Source organism: Anser anser, assembly GCF_964211835.1.
Source record: "Anser anser genome assembly, chromosome: 34".
In the NCBI taxonomy this organism is placed as follows: Eukaryota; Metazoa; Chordata; class Aves; order Anseriformes; family Anatidae; genus Anser; species Anser anser.
Genome location: NC_139755.1, coordinates 706,568 through 732,969, shown reverse-complemented (window position 1 = coordinate 732,969; position 26,402 = coordinate 706,568). Strand labels below are relative to the sequence as shown.

At 58.5% G+C, this 26,402-nt stretch overlaps 2 protein-coding genes across 4 annotated transcripts in view; one reads left to right on the top strand and one right to left on the bottom strand.

Annotated features, from left to right (window-relative positions):
• Positions 1-8,010, top strand: part of LOC310888409 (type 1 phosphatidylinositol 4,5-bisphosphate 4-phosphatase-like) — a gene marked incomplete at its 5' end in the record, with an annotated part of 8,954 nt that extends 944 nt beyond the window's left edge. Inside the window, 4 exons of the mRNA XM_083815042.1 lie at positions 228-342; positions 1,344-1,396; positions 4,303-4,393; positions 6,289-8,010. Of these exons, the coding sequence (XP_083671168.1) occupies positions 228-342; positions 1,344-1,396; positions 4,303-4,393; positions 6,289-6,432 (403 nt within the window). The 3' untranslated portion in view covers positions 6,433-8,010. The remainder of the gene's footprint in view (positions 1-227; positions 343-1,343; positions 1,397-4,302; positions 4,394-6,288) is intronic.
• Positions 8,011-11,143: 3,133 nt separating this feature from the next.
• APEX1 (apurinic/apyrimidinic endodeoxyribonuclease 1) lies at positions 11,144-26,380 on the bottom strand. Of its 3 annotated transcripts, none has more exons than XR_014575891.1 (5): positions 26,200-26,380; positions 19,007-19,155; positions 17,179-17,371; positions 11,758-12,544; positions 11,144-11,686 (listed from the first exon to the last, which is right to left on the bottom strand). XR_014575891.1 is itself a non-coding variant. In XM_083814997.1 (4 exons), the coding sequence occupies exons 1-4, from the start codon at positions 26,240-26,242 to the stop codon at positions 12,030-12,032; spliced, it is 900 nt and encodes a 299-aa protein (XP_083671123.1). In that variant the 5' UTR covers positions 26,243-26,380; the 3' UTR covers positions 11,144-12,029. The 3 variants fall into 3 exon arrangements, 1 of the variants encoding a protein (XP_083671123.1); XR_014575892.1 differs by having other exon boundaries at positions 11,144-11,875; positions 11,947-12,544; XM_083814997.1 differs by having other exon boundaries at positions 11,144-12,544.
• Positions 26,381-26,402: the final 22 nt, after the last annotated feature.

Genomic DNA, 26,402 nt, shown 5'->3' with positions numbered 1-26,402 from the left:
GACTGGGATGGACTGGGAGGGACTGGGATGGACTGGAAAGAGATATGGGGGGACTGGGAGGGAGTTTGGGGGCACTGGGATACACTGGGGGGCACTGGGATACACTGGGAGGCCACTGGGCCCTACTGGGAGCAGCTGGAGGGGCCTCCCAGTCCCCTCCCAGTGCCTCCCAGTCCCTCCCAGTGCCCCCCAGCCCCCCCCCCCCCAGTGCTCCCAGTATAACCCAGTGCTCCCAGTAAGCGCGTCATCAACCTGGGCCCGGTGCAGGGGGGGGCGCCCAGCCCCGAGCCCCCCCCCGGCGGCGTGCGGGTGGCCTGCGCCCACTGCGGGGCCCCCTTCCTGGTGAGTGACCCCAAAACCGCCCCAAAACCACCCGAAAATGGGCAAAACGGCCCCAAAAGGGACCCGGGGACCCAAAACTGCCTGAAATTGCCCCAAAATGGGACTGAAATGGGGCAAAATGGCCCAAAATGGCATTTAGGATCCTGAAGTGACCCCATAACGGCCCCAAAAAGACCCCAAAAGGGGGGAAATGGACCCAAAAAGCACCCAGGGACCCAAAACTGCCAGAAATTGCCCCAAAATGGGATCAAAATGGGGCAAAAAGGGTTCAAAATGACCCCAAAATGGCCCAAAACGGTATTTGGGATCGCAAAATGATCCCAAAACGGCCCTAAAATGACTCTAAAAGGGGGAAAACGGCCCCAAAAGGGCCACGAGGACCCAAAACTGCCCAAAATGGCCCCAAAAATGGGACTGAAATGGGGTGAAAAGGCCTCAAAATGGCCCTAAAATGGCCCAAAATGGTATTTAGGATCACGAAATGACCCTAAAACGGCCCCAAAATGGCCCTAAAAGGGGGGAAATGGACCCAAAAAGCACCCCAGGACCCAAAACTGCCTGAAATGGCCCCAAAATGGGACTGAAATGGGGTGAAAACGGCTCAAAATGGCCCCCAAAAGACCCCAAAAAGGTATTTGGGATCATGAAATGGTCCCAAAATGGCCCCAAAAAGGGCAAAACGGCCCCAAAAGGGACCCGGGGACCCAAAACTGCCTGAAATTGCCCCAAAATGGGTCTGAAACGGGGTGAAAAGGCCCCAAATTGCCCCAAAATGCCCCAAAATGGCTTTTGGGATCGTGAAGTGACCCCATAACGGCCCTAAAAAGACCCCAAAAGAGGGAGAAATGGCCCCAAAATGGCTACGGGGACCCAAAACCGCCCGAAATGGCCCCAAAACGGGACCAAAACAGCCCCAAAATCCCCCAAATCCTCCCCAAAACCCCCAAACCCTACAAAACAAACCCAAAACCCTACAAATTTGCCCCAAACCGTCCCCGCAGTGGACCGAGTTCGCCGACCGCAGCCTGGCGCGCTGCCCCCACTGCCGCAAGGTGTGAGTGTCCTATAGGGGGCCCTATAGGGGGCGGGGGGGGCTATAGGGGGCGGGGGGGGGACCCTATAGGGGTGGGGGGGGCTCTATAGGGGGTGACCCTATAGGGGGTGGTCCTATAGGGGGCAGGGGGCCCTATGGGGGAGGGGGTGACCCTATAGGGGGCGGGGGGACCCTATAGGTGTGAGGGGACCCTATAGGGGTGAGGGGGCCCTATAGGCGATGGGGAGACCCTATAGGGGGCGGGGGGACCCTATAGGGGTGAGGGGACCCTATAGGGGGCGGGGGGACCCTATAGAGGTGAGGGGACACTATAAGGGGTGGGGGGACCCTATAGGGGTGAGGGGACCCTATAGGGGTGGGGGGGGGCTCTATAGGGGGTGACCCTATAGGGGGTGGTCCTATAGGGGGCAGGGGGCCCTATGGGGGACGGGGTGACCCTATAGGGGGCGAGGGGACCCTATAGGGGGCGGGGGGACCCTATAGGGGTGAGGGGACCCTATAGGGGGCGGGGGGGACCCTATAAGGGGTGGGGGGACCCTATAAGGGGTGGGGGGACCCTATAGGGGTGGGGGGACCCTATAGGGGTGAGGGGACCCTATAGGGGTGGGGGGGGCTCTATAGGGGGTGACCCTATAGGGGGTGGTCCTATAGGGGGCAGGGGGCCCTATGGGGGGAGGGGTGACCCTATAGGGATGAGGGGACCCTATAGGGGTGAGGGGACCCTATAGGGGGCGGGGGGATCCTAAGGGGTGAGGGGGGGTGGGGGGATCCTATAGAGGTGAGGGGACCCTATAAGGGGTGAGGGGACCCTATAGGGGGCGGGGGGATCCTATAGAGGTGAGGGGACACTATAGGGGGTGGGGAGACCCTATAGGAGCAGGGTGACCCTATAGGGGCAGGGAGGACCCTATAGAGGTGGGGGGGGGGGGCTATAGAGGGCAGGGGGACCCTATAAGGGTAGTGGGGGTCCTATAGGGGGTGGTCCTATAGGGGGCAGGGGGCCCTATGGGGGAGGGGGTGACCCTATAGGGGGCGGGGGGACCCTATAGGGATGAGGGGACCCTATAGGGGTGAGGGGACCCTATAGGGGGCGGGGGGGGCCCTATAGAGGTGAGGGGACCCTATAAGGGGTGGGGGGACCCTATAGGGGTGAGGGGACCCTATAGGGGTGGGGGGGGCTCTATAGGGGGTGACCCTATAGGGGGTGGTCCTATAGGGGGCAGGGGGCCCTATGGGGGAGGGGGTGACCCTATAGGGGGCGGGGGGACCCTATAGGGATGAGGGGACCCTATAGGGGGCGGGGGGGGCCCTATAGAGGTGAGGGGACCCTATAAGGGGTGGGGGGACCCTATAGGGGTGAGGGGACCCTATAGGGGTGGGGGGACCCTATAGGGGGTGGTCCTATAGGGGGCAGGGGGCCCTATGGGGGAGGGGGTGACCCTATAGGGGGCGGGGGGACCCTATAGGGGTGAGGGGACCCTATAGGGGGCGGGGGGATCCTAAGGGGTGAGGGGGGGTGGGGGGATCCTATAGAGGTGAGGGGACCCTATAAGGGGTGAGGGGACCCTATAGGGGGCGGGGGGATCCTATAGAGGTGAGGGGACACTATAGGGGGTGGGGAGACCCTATAGGAGCAGGGTGACCCTATAGGGGCAGGGAGGACCCTATAGAGGTGGGGGGGGGGGGGCTATAGAGGGCAGGGGGACCCTATAAGGGTAGTGGGGGTCCTATAGGGGGTGGTCCTATAGGGGGCAGGGGGCCCTATGGGGGAGGGGGTGACCCTATAGGGGGCGGGGGAACCCTATAGGGGGTGGGGGGACCCTATAGAGGTGAGGGGACCCTATAGGGGGCGGGGGGATCCTAAGGGGTGAGGGGACCCTATAGGGGGCGGGGGGACCCTTTAGAGATGGGGGGGGCTATAGGGGGTGGGGGGACCCTATAGGGGTGAGGGGACACTATAGGGGGCAGGGAGACCCTATAGGAGCAGGGTGACCCTATAGGGGCAGGGAGGACCCTGGGGGGGGGGGGGGGCTATAGGGGGCAGGGGGACCCTATAGGGGGTGGGGGGACCCTATAGAGGGGGGGGGGCTATAGGGGGCGGGGGGACCCTATAGGGGTGAGGGGACCCTATGGGGGCAGGGGGATCCTATAGGGGGTGGGGGGACCCTATGGGGGGTGGGGGACCCTGTAGGGGTGATTGGAACCCTATAGGGGCCGGGGGACCCTATAGGGAGCGGGGGGGGGGGGCTATAGGGGGCGGGGAGACGCTATAAGGGTAGTGGGGGCCCTATAGGGGTGACCCTATAGGGGGTGACCCTATAGGGGGCAGGGGTGACCCTATAGGGGGCGGGGGGACCCTATAGGGATGAGAGGACCCTATAGAGGATGGGGGGACCCGTTAGGGGGCGGGGGGACCCTATACGGGCAGGGGGGACCCTATAGGGGCGAGGGGACCCTATGTGGGATGGGGAGACCCTATAGGTTGACAGTGACCCTATAAGGGTGGGGGCGGCCCTATAGGGTGGGACCCTATAGGGCGGGGGTGGGACCCTATGGGGGTGACCCTATAGGGGGTAGGGAGACCCTATAGGGGTGGGGGGGGCCCTATAGGGGAGTGATGGGACCCTATGGGGGGGGGCTATAGGGGGTGACCCTATAGGGGGTGGGGAGACCCTATAGGGGTAGTGGGGGCCGTATAGGGGAGTGGCGGGACCCTATAGGGGTTGGGGGGGGGGCCTATAGGGGGTTGACCCTATAGGGGGTGACCCTATAGGGGGTGGTCCTATAGGGGGCAGGGGGCCCTATGGGTGAGGGGTGACCCTATAGGGGCGGGGGGGGGGCCCATAGGGGGCGTGTCCCTATAGGGGCCGCTATAGGTGCCCCTATAGGGCCGTCCCCGCCCCCAGGTCGGCCGTGGGGTCCCGGTTCCCGCGGCGCCGCTGCCTCTGCTGCCTGCTGGGGGGGCTCCTGCTGGGGGCCGGCGCCTGCGGGCTGGCCGTGAGTGCACTGGGGGCACTGGGAGGCACTGGGAGGGCACTGGGATATACTGGGAGGGGCTGGGGGGGGGTCTGGGGGCGCTGGGAGGGGGTTTGGGGGGGTTATGGGGATCTTTGTGGGGACTGGGAGGGACTGGGAGGGGGTTTGGGGGGACTGGGAGCCACTGGGATATACTGGGAGGGGACTGGGAGGAACTGGGAGGGGGTCTGGGGGCACTGGGAGGGGACTGGGATATACTGGGAGGGGCTTTGGGGGGGTTATGGGGGGGTTGGGGGGACTGGGGGGGGTTTGGGGGGACTGGGAGGGACTGGCAGGGACTGGGAGGGGGTCTGGGGGCACTGGGAGGGGGCTTGGGGCCACTGGGATGTACTGGGAGAGGGTTTGGGGGACCCCGGGGATACTGGGATGTACTGGGAGGGGCTTTTTGGGGTACTGGGCCATACTGGGATGTACTGGGAGAGGGTTTGGGGGACCCCGAGGATACTGGGATGCACTGGGAGGGCCTTTCTGGGTTACTGGGCCATACTGGGATATACTGGGAGAGGGTTTTGGGGTTCCTGGGGCTACCGGGAGGGCCTTTTTGGGGTTACTGGTCCATACTGGGATGTACTTTCTGGGTTACTGGGCCATACTGGGATATGCTGGGAGAGGGTTTGGGGGATCCTGGGGATACTGGGATGTACTGGGAGGACCTTTTTGGGTTACTAGGCCATACTGGGGTGTACTGGGAGAGGGTTTCTGGGTTCCTGGGGCTACTGGGAGGGCTTTTTTGGGCCAGCAGTCTATACTGGGATATGCTGGGAGAGGGTTTGGGGGATCCTGGGGATACTGGGAGGTACTGGGAGGGCCTTTCTGGGTTACTGAGCCATACTGGTCTGTACTGGGAGAGGGTTTTGGGGATCCTGAGGATACTGGAATGTACTGGGAGGACCTTTTTGGGTTACTGGGCCATACTGGGTTGTACTGGGAGAGGGTTTCAGGGTTCCTGGGGATACTGGGAGGGCCTTTTTGGGTTACTGGGCCATACTGGGATGTACTGGGAGAGGGTTTTTGGGGCACCGGGCCATACTGGGATGCACTGGGCAAGGGTTTGGGGGATCCTGGGGCTACTGGGAGGGCTTTTTTGGGCCACCAGTCTGTACTGGGATGTCCTGGGAGAGGGTTTGGGGGATCCTGGGGATACTGGGATGTACTGGGAGGGCCTTTCTGGGTTACTGAGCCATACTGGTCTGTACTGGGAGAGGGTTTTGGGGATCCTGAGGATACTGGGATGTACTGGGAGGACCTTTTTGGGGCACTGGGCCATACTGGGCTGTACTGGGAGAGGGTTTGGGGGACCCTGGGGATACTGGGATGTACTGGGAGGGGCTTTCTGGGTTACTGGGCCATACTGGGCTGTACTGGGAGAGGGTTTCTGGGTTCCTGGGGCTACTGGGGGGGCTTTTTTGGGCCACCAGTCTGTACTGGGATGTACTGGGAGAGGGTTTGGGGGATCCTGGGGATACTGGGATGTACTGGGAGGACCTTTTTGGGGCACTGGGCTATACTGGGATATATTGGGAAAGGGTTTCGGGGTTCCTGGGGATACTGGGAGGGCCTTCTTGGGTTACTGGTCCATACTGGGCTGTACTGGGAGAGGGTTTGGGGGTTCCTTGGGCTACTGGGAGGGCCTTTTTGGGTTACTGGTCCATACTGGGCTGTACTGGGAGAGGGTTTGGGGGTTCCTGGGGCTACTGGGATGTACTGGGCGAGGCTTTTTTGTTACTGGTCCATACTGGGGCGGCGTTTTCTGGCCGTGTTCCCTCCCGGTACGTACCGGGCGGGCCTTTTTCGGTTACCGCCCCGTACTGGGACCGTACTGGTCCATACTGGGAGCGCCCCCCCTCCCCCCGCAGGTGGGCACGTGGGCGGCCGCCCGGCGCTTCGGGGCCCTGCACGCGGCCTGGGCCCTGCTGGTGGCCGCGGCCGGCGCCTGCCTCCTGCGGGCCGGCTACTGGGGCTGCCTGCGGGTCAGCCACCCCCTGCCCCGCCACGCCTGAGCCCCCCCCCGCCCCCGCGACACGCCTGCCACACGCCTGCGACACGCCTGCGACACGCCTGCCACGCGCCCGGGGCCGGGGGGGGGGCACGCGGCGGGGACGCCGGGGGCACGGGACGAGAGGCGGAGGCGGGGAGACGCGGCTGGGACGCGCTTGGGTCGCGGGACGTCCGTCGGACACGCTTCGGGCGTGGGAACATGTTTGGGACATGCTTCGGTCATGGGAACATGTTTAGGACACGCCTGTGTCATGAGAGAGCCATCGGACGCGCTTTGGTCATGGGAACATGTTTAGGACATGCTTCGTTCATGGGTCATCCATCGGACACGCTTCAGTCATGGGACGTGTTTAGGACACGCTTGGGTCATGGGTCATCCATCGGACACACTTCGGTCATGGGAACATGTTTGGGACATGCCTATGTCATGGGACATCCATCGGACACGCTTAGCTCATGGGATGTGCTTCGGACACGGCTGCGTCATGGGAGAGCCGTTGGACACGCTTGGGTCATGGGATGTGTTTAGGACATGCTTATGTCATGGGAGGTCCATCGGACATGCTTAGGTCATGGGACGTGTTTAGGACACGCTTGGGTCATGGGACATCCATCGGACATGCTTCGGTCATGGGAACATGTTTGGGACATGCCTATGTCATGGGACATCCATCGGACACGCTTAGGTCATGCGATGTGCTTCGGAGACGGCTGCGTCATGGGAGAGCCGTTGGACACGCTTGGGTCATGGGATGTGTTTAGGACATGCTTATGTCATGGGAGGTCCATCGGACATGCTTAGGTCATGGGACGTGTTTAGGACACGCTTGGGTCATGGGACATCCATCGGACATGCTTCGGTCATGGGAACATGTTTGGGACATGCCTATGTCATGGGACATCCATCGGACACGCTTAGGTCATGCGATGTGCTTCGGAGACGGCTGTGGCATGGGAGAGCCGTCAGACACGCTTCAGTCATGGGAACATGTTTAGGACACGCTTCAGTCCTGGGACATCCATCGGACACGCTTGGGTCATGGGAACATGTTTAGGACACGCTTGGGTCATGGGACATCCATCGGACACACCTGGGTCATGGGAGATCCAGCGGTCATGCTTAGGTCATGGCATGTGCTTCGGACATGGCTGCGTCATGGGAGAGCCGTCGGACACGCTTCAGTCCTGGGACATCCATCGGACACGCTTGGGTGATGGGAACATGTTTAGGACACGCTTCGGGCGTGGGAACATGTTTGGGACGTGCCTATGTCATGGGAGATCCATGGGACACGCTTGGGTCATCGGACATGCTTAGGTCAAGAGACAGCCATCGGACATGGCTGCGTCATGGGAACATGTTTAGGACACGTTTCAGTCATGGGGGAGCCGTCGGACACGCTTAGGCCATGGGAACATGTTTAGGACACAGCTGCGTCGTGGGAACACGTTTTGGACACGCCTGGGTCATGGGAACGTGTTTAGGACACGCCTCGGTCACGTGACACGCCTCAGACACGCTCGGGTCACGTGACACGCCTCCGACATGCTTAGGTCATGTGACACACCTCAGAACACACCTGGGTCATGTGACACGCTTAGGACACGCTTCAGTCATGGACACACCTCGCACGCGCTTGGGTCACGTGACACGCCTCGGACACGCTTGGGTCACGTGACACGCCTCGTTCCCGACTGCGGTCACGTGACATGCAATGAACACGCCCGGGTCACGTGATGTGCTTAGGACACACTTCAGTCATGTGACACGCCTTGGATGCACTTGGGTCATGTGACATGCCTCGGACACGCTTGGGTCACATGACACACCACGAACACGCTTAGGTCATGTGACACGTTGTTCCCAACTGCGGTCACGTGACTCACAACGAACACGCCCGGGTCACGTGACACGCCTCGGACACACTCAGGTCACGTGACGCGCTCCGGACACCCCCTGCGTCACGTGACCGCGGGACGCGCTCCGGTCACGTGACCCCCCCCCCCGACCCGTGACGTCACCGGCCACGCCCCCGGGCGCCATCTTGGCCCCGCCCCCTCCCCGCATGCCCCCCCCCTCCCCTCCCCCTCCCCCCCCCAAAAAAGAACCCGGAAGAAAAAAGGGGGCGGGGCCTGACCCGGAGGCGGCTCCTGATTGGCTGCGCGGAAACGGGGGGGGGGGGGGGGGAGGGAGGGGTCCCTGAGGGCCGCACCGGGCGCTGGGGGGGGGCTATAGGGGACGGGGGGGGGGGGTATAGGGGATGGGGGGGGTATAGGGGAAGGGGGGGGGGCTATGGGGGTTGGGGGGGGCTATAGGGGCTATGGGGCATTATAGGGCCAAGGGGGGGGGCTATAGGGGCAAGGGGGGGGCTATAGGGGCTGGGGGGGCATTATAGGGTCGGGGGGGGGTCTATAGGGGCCGGGGGGGGTATGGGGGAGGTAGGGGCGTTATAGGGCCGGGGGGGGGCTATAGGGGTTGGGAGGGGCTATAGGGGCCAGGGGAGGTCTATAGGGGCGAACGGGGGTCTATAGGGGTTGGGGGGGGGAGTTATAGGGTCGGGGGGGTTATAGGGTCAAGGGGGGGGTATAGGGGTTGGGGGGGGCTATAGGATTGGGGGGGGCTGTATAGGGGCCGGGGAGGGGGTATAGGGGTGGGGGGTGTCTATAGGCTTTGGGGGGGGGTCTATAGGATTGGGGGGGCCTATAGGGGCCGGAGGAGGTCTATAAGGTCGAGGGGGGTCTATAGGGGTTGGGGGGGGCGTTATAGGGTTGGGGGGGTCTATAGGGGTTGGGGGGGGGGTATAGGGGCCGGGGGGTCGTTATAGGGTCGGGGGGAGCCATAGGGGCTGGGATGGTCTATAGGGGTTGGGGGAGTCTATAGGGGCCGGCGGGGGCGTTATAGGGTTGGGGGGGGTATAGGGGTTGGGGTGGAGGGCTATAGGGGCTGGGGAGGCTTTATAGGGTCGGGGGGGGGCTATAGGGCCGTTACATGGTCGGGGGTGTTATAGGGGCGGGGGGGGCTCTGTAGGGGTTGGGGGGCATCTATAGGGGCGGGGGGGGGCTATAGGGTCTGGGGGCGGGGGTCTATAGGGGCTGGGGCGAGGCTGTAGGGGCCAGGGGAGCTTTATAGGGTCGGGGGATCTGTAGCGGTGGGGGGGTGGGTCTATAGGGGATGAGGGGGGTGTCTATAGGGTCAGGGGGATCTATAGGGGACCTGTAGGGGTCAGAGAAATCTACGGGGCGTCACGGGGGTCTACAGGGGGCCAGGAGGCCCTATAGGGTCTATAGGGTCAGCAGGACCCCGTACAGCCTCCCAAGTCTCCCTATAACGACCCCGTAAAGACCCCATAAAGACCTCGATGACCCTATAAAGACCCCCACGACCCCATAAAGACCCCGATGACCCCATAACGACCACCACGACCCTATAAAGACCCCAATGACCCCATAACGACCACCACGACCCTATAAAGACCCCCGCGACCCCATAAGGAGCCCGATGACCCCGTAAGGAACACGTCGACCTCATTTTGACGATTTTTGGGGTCGTTATAGGACAAACTTACGGGGTCGTTATAGGATGACCTTATACGGCCGTTATAGGACAAACTTACGGGGTCGTTATAGGATGACCTTATAGGGCCGTTATAGGACATCTTATGGGGTCGTTATAGGATGGCCTTATAGGGTCATTTTGGACGAGTTATGGGGTCGTTATAGGATGAACTAACGCGGTCGTTATGGGATGATCTTACGGGGTCGTTACGGGATGATTTATGGGGTCGTTATGGGATAACCTTATAGGGTCATTATGGGATGAACTTTAAGGACCGTTATGGGATGAATTTATGGGGTCGTTATAGGACGGCCTTATAGGGTCATTTTGGGACGAATTATGGGGTCGTTATAGGACAAACTTATGGGGTCCTTATAGGATGACCTTATAGGGTCATTACGGGACGACCTTACGGGGTCGTTACACGACGACCTTATAGGGCCGTTACAGGACAACTTACGGGGTCGTTATGGGATGAAATAACGGGGTCGTTATGGGATGATCTTATGGGGTCGTTATGGGATGATTTATGGGATCGTTACAGGACAACCTTATAGGGTCGTTTTGGGGTGATTTTTGGGGTCGTTAAGGGACGACCTTATAGGGTCATTATGGGATGACCTTATAGGGCCGTTATAGGATGAATTTATGGGGTCGTTATAGGACGACCTTATAGGATCATTTTGGGACGAGTTATGGGGTTGTTACGGGACGACCTTATAGGGCCATTTTAGGACATCTTATGGGGTCGTTATAGGACGAGCTTACGGGATCGTTACAGGATGGCCTTATAGGGTCGTTTTGGGACAAGTTACGGGGTCGTTACAGGATGACCTTATAGGGTCATTACGGGACGACCTTACGGGATCGCTACAGGACGACCTTATAGGGCTGTTATAGGACATCTTACGGGGTCGTTACGGGACCAACTTGTAGGATCGTTACAGGACGACCCCATAGGGCCGTTATAGGGCCAGGCAGAGCCCCACGGGGCAGTGGTCGCTCCCCATCACCCCGTTGCGGATCTTGCTGTCGCACAGCGCCCCGGCCAGGCGCCGCGACACCGTGCAGCAGCGGGTACGGGGCCACCCCATAACCGCCCCGACGACCCCGTAACGACCACCAAGACCCCATAAAGACCAGGGCGACCCCATTAAGAACACGTTGAGCTCGTTTATGGGGATTTGGGGGGATTTGGGGGGGATTTGGGGCAAACGGGTTCACATTGAACCCAACCCAAGGGCCAAACCCAATGGGAGCAGCTTATGGGGTCGTTATGGGGTGAGTTACGGGGTCGTTACGGGATGAACTAATGGGGTCGTTATGGGATGATCTTATGGGGTCGTTATGGGATGATCTTACGGGGTCGTTATGGGATGAACTAATGGGGTCGTTATGGGATGAACTAACGGGGTCGTTATGGGATTAACTAATGGGGTCGTTATGGGATGATTTATGGGATCGTTATAGGACAACCTTCTAGGGTCGTTTTGGGGTGATTTTTGGGGTCGTTATAGGACGACCTTATAGGGTCATTACGGGATGACCTTATGGGATTGTTACAGGACGACCTTATAGGGCCACTATAGGACATCTTATGGGGTCGTTATAGGACGAGCTTACGGGATCGTTACAGGATGGCCTTATAGGGTCATTACGACCCTACATTAGGACATCTTACGGGGTCGTTAAAGGACGACCTTGTAGGGCCGTTATGGGACAACTTCTGGGATTGTTACAGTACAAACTTACCGGATCGTTATAGGACGACCTTATAGGGCCACTATAGGACATCTTACGGGGTCGTTACAGGACGACCTTATAGAGCCGTTATAGGACATCTTACGGGGTCGTTATAGGACCAACTTGTAGGATCGTTACAGGACGACCTTACGGGGCCGTTATAGGACATCTTACAGGGTCGTTATAGGACCAACTTGTAGGATCGTTACAGGACGACCTTATAGGGCCGTTACAGGACAACTTACGGGGTCGTTACGGGACCAACCTGCAGGATCGTTACAGGGCGCCACTATAGGGCCGTTATAGGGCCAGGTAGAGCACCACGGGGCAGTGGTCGCTCCCCATCACCTTGTTGCGGATCTTGCTGTCGCACAGCGCCCCGGCCAGGCGCCGCGACACCACGCAGTAGTCGAGGCGCCAGCCCACGTTGCGGCTCCGCGCGCCCCCCAGGTAGGTCCAGAAGGTGTAGGCGTGCGGCACGGCCGGGTACAGGTGCCGGAAGGTGTCGATGAAGCCGGCCTCGAGCAGCGCCCCGAAGCCGTCCCGCTCCTCCTGGGTGAAGCCCGGCGAGCGGCGGTTGGCCCGCGGGTGCCGCAGGTCGATCTCGGCGTGGGCCACGTTGAGGTCGCCGCAGACGGCCACGGGCTTGCGGGCGTCCAGGCGGGTGAGGTAGGAGCGGAAGGCGCGGTCCCAGCACTGCCGGTACGCCAGGCGGGCCAGGCCCCGGCCCGAGTTGGGCACGTAGGCGGCCACCACGAAGAGGGACGGGAACTCGGCCGTCACCACCCGGCCCTCGGCGTCGTGCTCGGGGTCACCTGCACGGGGGGTGGGACAGCCTGAGAGCGGTGGCCACCGGGGGTCCACGGGTGGCTACGAAAGGTTTTTGGGGTCAAGGGTGGCCAACAAAGGGTTTTGGGGTCAATGGCGGCAATTGAAGGGTTTTGGGGTCTACTGGTGGAAACTGAAGGGTTTTGGGGTCAATGGTGGCAACCAAAAGGTTTTGGGGTCAACAGGGCAACCGGGGCTCTACTGGCGGCAACCAAAGGGTTTTGGGGTCTACTGGTGGGAACTGAAGGGTTGTGGGGTCAATGGGGCAACCAGGGCTCTACTGGTGGCCACCAAAGGGCTTTGGGGTCAACTGATCGCAACCAAAGGGTTTTGGGGTCAATGGGGCTATCAGGGCTCTACTGGTGGCCACCAAAGGGTTTTGGGGTCAACTGGGCAACCAGGAGGTCTACTGGTGGCAACCGAAGGGTTTTGGGGTCAATGGTGGTGACTGAAGGGTTGTGGGGTCAATGGGGCAACCAGGGGTCTACTGGTGGCCACCAAAGGGTTTTGGGGTCTACTGGTGGAAACTGAAGGGTTTTGGGGTCAATGGTGGTACTTTGGGGTCAACTGGTGGCCACCAAAGGGTTGTGGGGTCAATGGGGCAACCAGGGGTCTACTGGTGGCCACCAAAGGGTTTCGGGGTCAACATGGCAACCAGGGGTCTACTGGTGGCCACCAAAGGGTTTTGGGGTCAACGGGGCAACCAAGGGTCTACTGGTGTCCACCAGAGGGTTTTGGGGTCAATGGGGCAACCAACGGGAAAGTGGTGGCCACCAAGGGTCTATGGGTGGTCAACAAGGGTTTTGGGGTCAACTGATCACAACCAAAGGGTTTTGGGGTCAACGGGACAAACAGGGGTCTACTGGTGGCAACCAAAGGGTTTGGGGAACTCTTTTGGAGGACCTCGGCCATCACTACCCGGCCCTCGGCGTCGTGCTCGGGGTCACCTGCACGGGGGGGACACAGGGGGAGAGTGGTGGCCAACGAGGGTCTACAGGTGGCCACCAGGGGCAAGTTGTGGCCACCGAGGGTCTACAGAAAGGGTTTTGGGGTCAGTGGTGGCCACCAAAGCGTTTTGGGGTCAATGGCGGCAATTGAAGGGTTTTGGGGTCTACTGGTGGAAACTGAAGGGTTTTGGGGTCAATGGTGGCAACCAAAAGGTTTTGGGGTCAACAGGGCAACCGGGGCTCTACTGGCGGCAACCAAAGGGTTTTGGGGTCTACTGGTGGGAACTGAAGGGTTGTGGGGTCAATGGGGCTATCAGGGCTCTACTGGTGGCCACCAAAGGGTTTTGGGGTCAACGGGGCAACCAGGGGTCTACTGGTGGCAACTGAAGGGTTTTGGGGTCGATGGTGGCCATCAAGGGTCTACTGGTGGCCACCAAAGGGTTTTGGGGTCTACTGGTGGCAACCGAAGGGTTTTGGGGTCAATGGTGCTGACTGAAGGGTCTTGGGGTCAATGGTGGTACTTTGGGGTCAAGTGGTGGCCACCAAAGGGTTTTGGGGTCAATGGGGCAACCAGGGGTCTACTGGTGGCAACCAAGGGTCTACTGGTGGCCACCAAAGTGTTTTGGGGTCAATGGTGGTGACCGAAGGGTTTTGGGGTCAACGGGGCAACCAGGGGTCTACTGGTGGCCACCAAAGGGTTTTGGGGTCAATGGGGCAACCAAGGGGAAAGTGGTGGCCACCAGGGGCAAGTGGTGGCCACCAAGGGTCTATGGGTGGTCAACAAAGGGTTTTGGAGTCAACTGATCGCAACCGAAGGGTTTTGGGGTCAATGGTGGTGACTGAAGGGTTGTGGGGTCAACGGGGCAACCAGGGGTCTACTGGTGGCCACCAAAGGGTTTTGGGGTCAATGGGGCAACCAAAGGTCTACTGGTGGCCACTAAAGGATTCTGGGGTCAATGGTGGCCACCAAGGGTCTACAGAAAGGGTTTTGGGGTCAGTGGTGGCCACCAAAGGGTTTTGGGGTCAACTGGTGGAAACTGAAGGGGTTTGGGGTCTACTGGTGGCAGCTGGGGGGTCAACCAGTGGCAACTGGGGTCTACTGGGATGAGGTTACGGGGTCAGGGGGTCCCTTGGTGGTCCTGGGGTGGATTTTGGGTCACTTTAGGTCTAATTTGGGGCAATTCGGGTCCAGTTATGAAGGTTCTAGGTCCTTCAAGGTGGGTTTTGAAGCCCGGGGAGATATTTGGGGTTATGGGGTCGGGTTTTGGGGTCTCCTACAAGATAGTTATGGGGTCAGGGGGTCCCTCGGTTGTCCCGGGGTAGATTTTGGGTCACTTTAGTTCTAATTTGGGGCAATTTGGATCCATTTATGAAGGTTCTAGGTCCTTCAAGGTAGCTTCTGAAGCCCGGGGAGCTATTTGGTGTCCCAGGGTCGGGTTTTGGGGTCCCTTGAGACGTAATTATGGGATCGGGGGGGGTCCCCTGGTGTTCCTAGTGTGGATTTTGGGTCACTTTAGCTCTAATTTGGGGCAATTTGGGTCCAGTTATGAAGGTTCTAGGTCCGTCAAGGTAGCTTCTGAAGCCCGGGGAGCTATTTGGGGTTACGGGGTTGGGTTTTGGGGTTCCCTACAAGGTAGTTATGGGGTCGGGGGGGTCCCTTGGTTGTCCTGGGGTAGATTTCGGGTCACTTTAGCACCAATTTGGGTCACTTTAGCTCCAATTTGGGCTCAATTATGAAGGTTCTAGGTCCGTCAAGGTAGCTTCTGAAGCCCGGGGAGCTATTGGGGGTTATGGGGTGAGGTTTTGGGGTCCCCTACAAGATAGTTATGGGGTCGGGGGGGGCCCTTGGTTGTCCTGGGGTGGATTTTGGGTCACTTTAGCACCAATTTGGGTCACTTTAGCTCTACTTTGGCTCACTTTATGAAGGTTCTAGGTCCTTCAAGGTAGGTTCTGAAGCATGAGAAGATATTTGGGGTTATGGGGTGAGGTTTTGGGGTCCCCTACAAGATAGTTATGGGGTCAGGGGGGTCCCTTGCTGATCCTGGGGTAGATTTTGGGTCACTTTAGCACCAATTTGGGTCACTTCAGCTCCAATTTGGGCTCAATTATGAAGGTTCTAGGTCCTTCAAGGTGGGTTTTGAAGCCCGGGGAGCTATTTGGGGTCCTGGGGTGGGGTTTTCAGGTCCCTTGAGATGTAATTATGGGGTCGGAGGGGTCCCCTGCTGATCCTGGGGTAGATTTTGGGTCACTTTAGCACCAATTTGGGTCACTTTAGCTCCAATTTGGGCCCATTTATGAAGGTTCTAGGTCCTTCAAGGTAGCTTCTGAAGCCCGGGGAGCTATTTGGGGTTACGGGGTCGGGTTTTGGGGTCCTTTGGGACGTAGTTATGGGGTCAGGGGGGTCACCTGGTGGTTTTGGGGTAGATTTTGGGTCACTTTAGCTCCAATTTGGGTCACTTTAGCTCCAATTTGGGTCCAGTTATGAAGGTTCTAGGTCCTTCAAGGTAGGTTCTGAAGCCCGGGGAGCTATTTGGGGTTATGGGATCGGGATTTGGGGTCCCTTGAGACGTAATTATGGGATTGGGGGGGGTCACCTGGTGTTCCTAGGGTGGATTTTGGGTCACTTTAGCTCTAATTTGGGGCAATTTGGGTCCAGTTATGAAGGTTCTAGGTCCTTCAAGGTAGCTTCTGAAGCCCGGGGAGCTATTTGGGGTTACGGGGTCAGGTTTTGGGGTCCTTTGGGACGTAGTTATGGGGTCAGGGGGGTCACCTGGTGGTTTTGGGGTAGATTTTGGGTCACTTTAGCTCCAATTTGGGTCACTTTAGCTCCAATTTGGGTCCAGTTATGAAGGTTCTAGGTCCTTCAAGGTAGGTTCTGAAGCCCGGGGAGCTATTTGGGGTTACGGGATCGGGTTTTGGGGTCCCTTGAGACGTAGTTATGGGGTCGGGGGGGGTCACCTGGTGGTTTTGGGGTGAATTTTGGGTTACTTTAGTTCTAATTTGGGGCAATTTGGGTCCAGTTATGAAGGTTCTAGATCCGTCAAGGTAGGTTCTGAAGCCCGGGGAGCTATTTGGGGTTACGGGGTGGGGTTTTGGGGTCCCCTACAAGATAGTTATGGGGTCAGGGGGGTCCCTTGGTGGTCCTGAGGTAGATTTTGGGTCACTTTAGCTCCAATTTGGGTCACTTTAGCTCCAATTTGGGCTCAATTATGAAGGTTCTAGGTCCGTCAAGGTAGCTTCCGAAGCCCGGGGAGCTATTTGGGGTTACAGGATCGGGTTTTGGGTCCCTTGAGACATAGTTATGGGGTCGAGGGGTCACCTGGTGGTTTTGGGGTGAATTTTGGGTTACTTTAGTTCTAATTTGGGGCAATTTGGGTCCAGTTATGAAGGTTCTAGGTCCGTCAAGGTAGGTTCTGAAGCCCGGGGAGCTATTTGGGGTTACGGGGTGGGGTTTTGGGGTCCCCTACAAGAAAATTATGGGATCAGGGTGGTCCCTTCCTTGTCCCAGTGTATATTTTGGGTCACTTTAGCTCCAATTTGGGTCCATTTATGAAGGTTCTAGGTCCTTCAAGGTGGGTTTTGAAGCCCGGGGAGCTATTTGGGGTCCCGGGGTCGGGTTTTGGGGTCCCGGGGTGGGGTTTTGGGGTCGGGGTTTTTTTGAGGGGGGGTCTCACCGATGCCGTAGGTGACGCTGAGGGGCTCGTGGCGGGCCAGCAGCCCGACGCCGCTGTAGCCCGGGCGCCCCTCGGGGCTGGCCCAGAACTGGTGGGGGAGCCCCGGGAGCGCCCGCACCTCGGGGGGCACCTCGGGGGCCGCGCACTTGGTCTCCTGCAGGCACAGCACGTCCGGGGCCTCCTCCTGCACCCACTGACGCGCCCCCAAAAAAAAAACCCCAAAAAAAAACCCCACAAATACGCCCCGGGAAATTAAAAACGCAGGAACATACCCCGAAAATACGGAAATCCACCCCCAGTCCCCAGAAATCGCCCCCGGCCCCAGAAATGCCCCCCAAATCCCAGAAATGCCCCCCAAATCCCAGAAATCCCCCAAATCCCCCAAATCCCATAAATCCACAAAGCCCTATAAATCCCTCCCAAATCCCCCAAATCCCATAAATCCCCCCAAATCCCATAAATCCCCCAAATCCCAGAAATCCCCCAAAGACCGAAATCCCCAAAACCCTATAAATCCCCCCTAAATCCCCCAAATCCCATAAATCCACCCCGAATCGCATAAATCGCCCCAAATCCCAGAAATCACCCCCAATCCCAGAAATGCCCCAAAGACCCAAATCCCCCAAATCCCCCGAAAACCCAAATCACCAAAACCCTAGAAATCCCCCTCGAAATCCCCCAAATCCCATGAATCCACCCCGAATCCCCATAAATCACCCCCAATCCCAGAAATGCCCCAAATCCCATAAATCCCCCGAAAACCCAAATCCCCAAAACCCTATAAATCCCTCCCAAATCCCCCAAATCCCATAAATCCCCCAAATCCACTCCAAATCCCATAAATCCCCCCAAATCCACCCCAAATCCCATAAATCCCCCCCAAACTCAAATCCCCAAAACCCTATAAATCCCTCCCAAATCCCCCAAATCCCATAAATCCCCCAAATCCACTCCGAATCCCATAAATCCCCCCAAATCCCATAAATAACCCCAAATCCCTGAAATCTCCCCAAATCCACCCCGAATCCCAGAAATCCCCCCCAAAGCCACCCCAAAGTCACCCCAAAACACCACAAATCCCATAAATCCCCCCAAATCCACCCCAAATCCCATAAATCCCCCCCAAACCCAAATCCCCAAAACCCTATAAATCCCCCCGAAATCCCTCAATCCCATAAATCCCCCAAATCCCCCAAACCCCCCAAAACCCTCAAACCCCTCAAATCCCCCCAACCCCCAAACCCACAAAATTCCCCCAAATCCCCCAAATTCCCCCCAAATTTCCCCAAACCCCCTCACCCCCCAAAACCCCATAATTTCCCCCAAATCCCCTAAATCCCTTAAACCCCCCCCAAAACCCCCAAACCCCCTAAATTCCCCCGAACCCCCAAAAGCCCCCGAAACCCCAACCCCCCAAAACCCTATAAACCACCCTAACCCCAAAAACCCCATAATTTCCCCCAAACCCCATAAATCCCCCAAACCCCCTAAACCCCCCCAAAACCCCCTAAATCCCCCAAACCCCCTAAATCCCTTAAATCCCCCAAAATCCCTATATCCCCCCAAACCCCCCCAAATCCCCCAACCCCCCAAAACCCCGTAATTTCCCCCCAAACCCCAAAAACCCCATAAATTACCCCAAACCCCAAAACCCCCCTAATTTCCCCCAAAACCCCCTAAATCCCCCAAATCCCCTAAACCCCCCCAAACCCCCCCAAACCCCCCCAAAACCCCCAACCCCCCCTCACCCCCCCAACCCCCCTAAATCCCCCAACCCCCCCAACCCCCCGATTTGCCCAAAATCCCCCGAATTCGCCCCAAACCGTACCTGGAGGCCGCCCTTGCGCAGCCAGCCCCGCAGGCCGCCCACGTTCCAGGAGGCGACGCGCAGGGACGCGGCCGCGCCCCCCGGGGCCACCTCGCGCGCGGGGGGGTCCTCGTAGGGACACGGCTCCGCGGGGGGGCGCTTGGCGGGCGCTGGGGGGGGAACTGGGCTTACTGGGATATACTGGGAGGGACTGGGATATACTGGGAGGGGACTGGGAGGGACTGGGGGGGACTGGGAGGGACTGGGAGGGGACTGGGAGGGGGTTTGGGGGGGTTATGGGGGGGGGTTGGGGGGGATTTGGGGGGTTTTGGGGTACTAGGATGTACTGGGAGGTGACTGGGATATACTGGGAGGAGACTGGAGTATACTGGGATATACTGGGAGGCGACTGGGATATACTGGGAGGGGACTGGGAAGGACCGGGAAGGGGTTTGGGGGGGATTTGGGGGGTTTTGGGGTACTGGGAGGGGACTGGGAAGGACTGGGAGATACTGGGAGGGGACTGGGAAGGACTGGGATATACTGGGCTATACTGGGATATACTGGGAGGGCACTGGGAGGGCACTGGGGGGCACTGGGGGGCACTGGGGGGGACTGGGGGGGACTGGGAGGGGGTTTGGGGGGATTTGGGGGGCTTTAGGGGGATTTGGGGGGCTTTTAGGGGGATTTGGGGTACTGGGAGTGGACTGGGAAGGAACTGGGGGATACTGGAATACACTGGGAGGGAACTGGGAAGGACTGGGGGGACTGGGAGGGCACTGGGAGGGGGTTTGGGGGGGTTATGGGGGGGATTCGGGGGGGTTTGGGGGGGGTTTGGGGGGTTTTGGGGTACTGGGAAGGGACTGGGGGATACCGGGATGTACTGGGAGGGCACTGGGATATACTGGGAGGGAACTGGGAAGGGACTGGGAAGGACTGGGAAGGGGTTTGGGGGGGATTTGGGGGGGTTTATGGGGGATTTGGGGCAGTTTTGGGGGGTTTTGGGGTACTGGGATGTACTGGGAGGTGACTGGGATATACTGGGAGGGCACTGGAGTATACTGGGATGTACTGGGAGGTAACTGGGAGGCACTGGGAGGGCACTGGGAGGGGGTTTGGGGGGGTTAGGGGGGATTTAAAGCGGTTTGGGGGGATTTGGGGTACTGGGAGGGGACTGGGAAACACTGGGAGGGACTGGGAGGAGACTGGGGGATACTGGGGTATACTGGGAGGGGACTGGGAAGGACTGGGATATACTGGGAGGGACTGGGATGTACTGGGAGGGGACTGGGAGGGACTGGGGGGCACTGGGAGGGGGTTTGGGGGGGTTATGGGGGGGTTTGGGGGGGATTTGGGGGGTTTTGGGGTACTAGGATGTACTGGGAGGTGACTGGGATATACTGGGAGGAGACTGGAGTATACTGGGATATACTGGGAGGCGACTGGGATATACTGGGAGGGGACTGGGAAGGACCGGGAAGGGGTTTGGGGGGGATTTGGGGGGGTTTTGGGGTACTGGGAGGGGACTGGGAAGGACTGGGAGATACTGGGAGGGGACTGGGAAGGACTGGTATATACTGGGGTATACTGGGATATACTGGGAGGGCACTGGGAGGGACTGCGGGAGGTTTGGTGGGGGGTTGGGGGGGACTTGGGGGCCGTTTAGGGGGATTTAGGGGTGGTTTGGGGGGTTTTGGGGTACTGGGAAGGGACTGGGGGATACTGGGATGTACTGGAAGGGCACTGGGATGTACTGGGATGGAACTGGGAAGGAACTGGGAAGGACTGCGAAGGGGTTTGGAGGGATTTGGGGGGGTTTGGGGGGATTTGGGGCAGTTCTGGGGGGTTTTGGGGTACTGGGATGTACTGGGAGGTGACTGGGATATACTGGGAGGGCACTGGAGTATACTGGGATGTACTGGGAGGTAACTGGGAGGCACTGGGAGGGCACTGGGAGGGGGTTTGGGGGGGTTAGGGGGGATTTAAAGCGGTTTGGGGGGGATTTGGGGTACTGGGAGGGGACTGGGAAACACTGGGAGGGACTGGGAGGAGACTGGGGGATACTGGGGTATACTGGGAGGGGACTGGGAAGGACTGGGATATACTGGGAGGCGACTGGGAGGCACTGGGAGGGACTCAGAGGGGGGTTATAGGGGGATTTGGGGGCGGTTTGGGGGGGTTTTGGGGGATTTTAGGGGGGTTTTGGGGTACTGGGAGGGGACTGGGAGATACTGGGATATACTGGGAGGTAACTGGGATGTACTGGGAGGGAACTGGGAAGGGACTGGGAAGGACTGGGAAGGGGTTTGGGGGGGATTTGGGGGGGGTTTTAGGGGATTTGGGGCAGTTTTGGGGGGTTTTGGGGTACTGGGATGTACTGGGAGGTGACTGGGATATACTGGGAGGGAACTGGAGTATACTGGGATGTACTGGGAGGTAACTGGGAGGCACTGGGAGGGCACTGGGAGGGGGTTTGGGGGGGTTAGGGGGGATTTAAAGCGGTTTGGGGGGGATTTGGGGTACTGGGAGGGGACTGGGAAACACTGGGAGGGACTGCGAGGAGACTGGGGGATACTGGGGTATACTGGGAGGGGACTGGGAAGGACTGGGATATACTGGGAGGGACTGGGATGTACTGGGAGGGACTGGGGGGCACTGGGAGGGGGTTTGGGGGGGTTATGGGGGGGGTTTGGGGGGGATTTGGGGGGTTTTGGGGTACTAGGATGTACTGGGAGGTGACTGGGATATACTGGGAGGAGACTGGAGTATACTGGGATATACTGGGAGGCGACTGGGATATACTGGGAGGGGACTGGGAAGGACCGGGAAGGGGTTTGGGGGGGATTTGGGGGGGTTTTGGGGTACTGGGAGGGACTGGGAGATACTGGGAGGGGACTGGGAAGGACTGGGATATACTGGGCTATACTGGGATATACTGGGAGGGCACTGGGAGGGCACTGGGGGGCTCTGGGGGGGACTGGGAGGGGGTTTGGGGGGGATTTGGGGGGGGTTTCGGGGGGGTTTGGAGGGGTTTTGGGGTACTGGCATGTACTGGGAAGGAACTGGGGGATACTGGGATATACTGGGAGGGACTGGGAGGGACTGGGAGGAGACTGGGGGATACTGGGGTATACTGGGAGGCAACTGGGATGTACTGGGAGGCAACTGGGAGGCACTGGGAGGGACTCAGAGGGGGTTATAGGGGGATTTGGGGGGGGGTTCAGGGGGGTTTGGGGGGTTTTAGGGGGGTTTGGGGTACTGGGATGTACTGGGAGGCACTGGGAGGAGACTGGGGAATACTGGGAGGGAACTGGGATGTACTGGGATATACTGGGAGAGGACTGGGAAGGACCGGGAAGGGGTTTGGGGGGGATTTGGGGGGGTTTTGGGGTACTGGGAGGGGACTGGGAGGGACTGGGAGATACTGGGAGGGGACTGGGAAGGACTGGGATATACTGGGCTATACTGGGATATACTGGGAGGGCACTGGGAGGGCACTGGGGGGGACTGGGAGGGGGTTTGGGGGGCATTTGGGGGGGGTTTCGGGGGGGTTTGGGGGGTTTTGGGGTACTGGGATGTACTGGGAGGGAACTGGGGGATACTGGGATATACTGGGAGGGGACTGGGAGGGACTGGGAGGGGGCTGGGGGGGACTGGGAGGGGGGTTTGGGGGGTTATGGGGGGGATTTAAAGGGGTTTGGGGCAGTTTTGGGGGGTTTGGGGTACTGGGAGGGGACTGGGAGGGACTGGGAGGGACTGGGAGGAGACTGGGGGATACTGGGGTATACTGGGAGGGGACTGGGATATCCTGGGATATACTGGGAGGGGACTGGGAGGGACTGGGAAGCGGTTTGAGGGGGATTTGGGGGTGTTTGGGGGGGTTTAGGGGGGTTTTGGGGTACTGGGATGTACTGGGAGGGAACTGGGGGATACTGGGATATACTGGGAAGGAACTGGGATGTACTGGGAGGGAACTGGGAGGGACTGGGGGAGGTTTGGGGGGGGTTGGGGGGGATTTGGGGGGGGGTTAGGGGGATTTGGGGCAGTTTGGGGGGGTTTTGGGGTACTCGGAAGGGACTGGGATATATTGGGATATACTGGGAGGGAACTGGGATGTACTGGGAGGGGACTGGGAGGGACTGGGGGAGGTTTGGGAGGGTTTGGGGGGGATTTGGGGGGGGGTTTGGGGGGTTTTGGGGTACTGGGAAGGGACTGGGGGATACTGGGATATACTGGGAGGTAACTGGGATGTACTGGGAGGGACTGGGAGGGGACTGGGGGATACTGGGAGGGAACTGGGATATACTGAGGTGTACTGGGATATACTGGGAGGGCACTAGGAGGGGGTTTGGGGGGGTTATAGGGGGGATTTGGGGGCACTGGGAGGGGGTTTTGGGGTACTGGGAGGGGACTGGGAGGGACTGGGAGGGGACTGGGGGATACTGGGATGTACTGGGATGTACTGGGAAGCAACTGGGAGGGACTGGGAGGGGGTTATAGGGGACTGGGAGGGGGTTTGGGGAGGTTTGGGGGCACTGGGAGGGGACTGGGAGATACTGGGAGGAGACTGGGATATACTGGGAGGAGACTGGGATATACTGGGAGGGACTGGGAGGGACTGGGGGGCACTGGGGGGGGGCACTGGGAGGAGCCCCCTCCCCGTGCCCCGTACTGGTCCTTACTGGTCCCCTTAACCCTTACTGGTCTGTACTGCTCTGTACTGGTCCGCACTGACCCGTACTGGTCTAAACTGGTCCCTACTGGTCCATACTGGTGCCCTCCCCCCTCCAGCCGTTTGCGCAGGCCCAGAGCAGCCCCTACTGGTTTATACTGGTCCATACTGGTCTATACCAGCCCATACTGGCCTGTACTGGTCCCTACTGGTCTATTTATACTGGTCTATACTGGTTTATACTGGCCTATGCCGGTCTATACCGGTTTATACCGGTCTCTACTGGTCCATACCGGCCCCTACTGATCTATACTGGCCCATACTGGTCTCTACTGGCGTACTTACACTGGTCTATACTGGCTTATACTGGTCTGTACTGCTCTATACTGGTTTATACTGGTCTATACCAGTCCCCACCACCCCGTACCAGTCCACACTGGTCCGTACTGGCCAATACTGGTCCGTACTGGTTTATACTGGTCTACTTATACTGGTTTATACTGCTCTATACTGGTTTATACTGGTTTCTACTGGTCCATACCAGCCCCTACTGATCTATACTGGCCCATACTAGTCTATACTGGTCTACTTATACTGGTCTACTCTGGTTTATACTGGTCTATACCGGTCTATACTGGTTTATACTGGTCCCAACCGGCCCATACCGGCCCAGAACGGTCCCAACTGGTCTATACTGGTGTATAGTGGTCTACTTATAGTGGTCTATACTGGTTTATACTGGTCTATGCCGGTCTATACTGGTTTATACCGGTCCCAACCGCCCCGTACCCGTCCATACTGGTCCCAACTGGTCTATACTGGTTTATGCTGGTCTATACTGGTTTATACTGGTCTATACTGGTCTGTACTGGTTTATACTGCTTAATACCGGTCCCAACCAGCCCGTACCGGCCCATAAGGGTCCCAACTGATCTATACTGGTCTATACTGGTTTATACTGGTCTATACTGGTTTATACTGGTCCCAACCGGCCCATACCGGTGCATAAGGGTCCCAACTGGTCTATACTGGTTTATACTGGTCTATACCGGTCTGTACTCATTTATACTGGTTTATACTGGTCCAAACTGCCCCGTACCCGTCCATACTGGTCCCTACTGGTCTATACTGGTCTACTTATACTGGCCTATACTGGTTTATACTGGTCTATACTGGTTTATACTGGTCCCAACCGGCCCATACCGGTGCATAAGGGTCCCAACTGGTCTATACTGGTTTATACTGGTCTATACCGGTCTGTACTCATTTATACTGGTTTATACTGGTCCAAACTGCCCCGTACCCGTCCATACTGGTCCCTACTGGTCTATACTGGTCTACTTATACTGGTCTATACTGGTTTATACTGGTTCATACCCACCCGAACCGGCCCGTACCGGCCCACAAGGGTCCCAACTGGTCTATACTGGTCTATACTGGTCTATTTATACTGGTCTACACTGGTCTACACTGGTTTATGCTGGTCTATACCGGTCTATACTGGTTTATACTGGTTTATACCGGTCCGAACCGGCCCGTACCAGCCCATAAGGGTCCCAAATGGTCTATACTGGCCTACACTGGTCTACTTATACTGGTCTCTACTGGTTTGTACTGGTCTATGCCAGTCTATACTGGTTTATACCGGTCCAAACCGCCCCGTACCCGTCCATACTGGTCCCAACTGCTCTATAGTGGTCTACACTGGTCTATTTATACTGGTCTATACTGGTTTGTACTGGTCTATGCCAGTCTATAGTGGTTTATATTGGTTTATAGCGGTCCCAACCGCCCCGTACCCGTCCATACTGGTCCCAACTGGTCTATACTGGTCTACACTGGTCTATTTATACTGGTCTATACTGGTTTATACTGGTCTATACCACTCTATACCGGTTTATACTGGTTCATACCAGTCCGAACCGGCCCGTACCGGCCCACAAGGGTCCCAACTGGTCTATACTGGTCTACACATACTGGTTTATACTGGTTTATACTGGTCTATACCGGTCTATAATGGTTTATACCAGTCCAAACCGCCCCGTACCCGTCCATACTGGTCCCAACTGGTCTATACTGGTCTACACTGGTCTGTTTATACTGGTCTATACCGGTTTATACTGGTTTATACTCGTCCCAACCAGTCTATACTGGTTTATACTGGTTCATACAGGTCCCAACCGCCCCGTACCCGTCCATACTGGTCCCAACTGGCCCATAGTGGTCTATACTAGTCTATTTATACTGGTTTATACTGGTTTATACGGGTCCCAACCGGTCTATACTGGTTTATACTGGTTCATACCGGTCCCAACCGCCCCGTACCCGTCCATACTGGTCCCAACTGGTCTATACTGGTCTACACTGGTCTATTTATACTGGTCTATACTGGCTTATACTGGTCTATACCGGTCCATACCGGTTTATACTGGTTCATACCGCTCCCAACCGGCCCGTTCCGGCCCACAGGGGTCCCAACTGGTCTACACTGGCCCATACCGGCCCGTACTGGTCCGTACTGGTTTATACTGGTGCCACTCACCCTCCTTGTCGCCGCCGTTCTCCTTCCGGCCTCGCTTCGGCATGGCGCCGCCTGGCCCCGCCCCTCCCCCGGCCCCCTCCGCCAATCAGCGCCCGCCGCGGGGGCCGCCCCGGAGCCAATCAGCGGCGGCGGCGGCGGCGCGGCCGGGCCCGGGCTCTCCGCGTGCGGCGCGCGGGGCGGAAGCGGAAGCGGGGAGCGGGAGC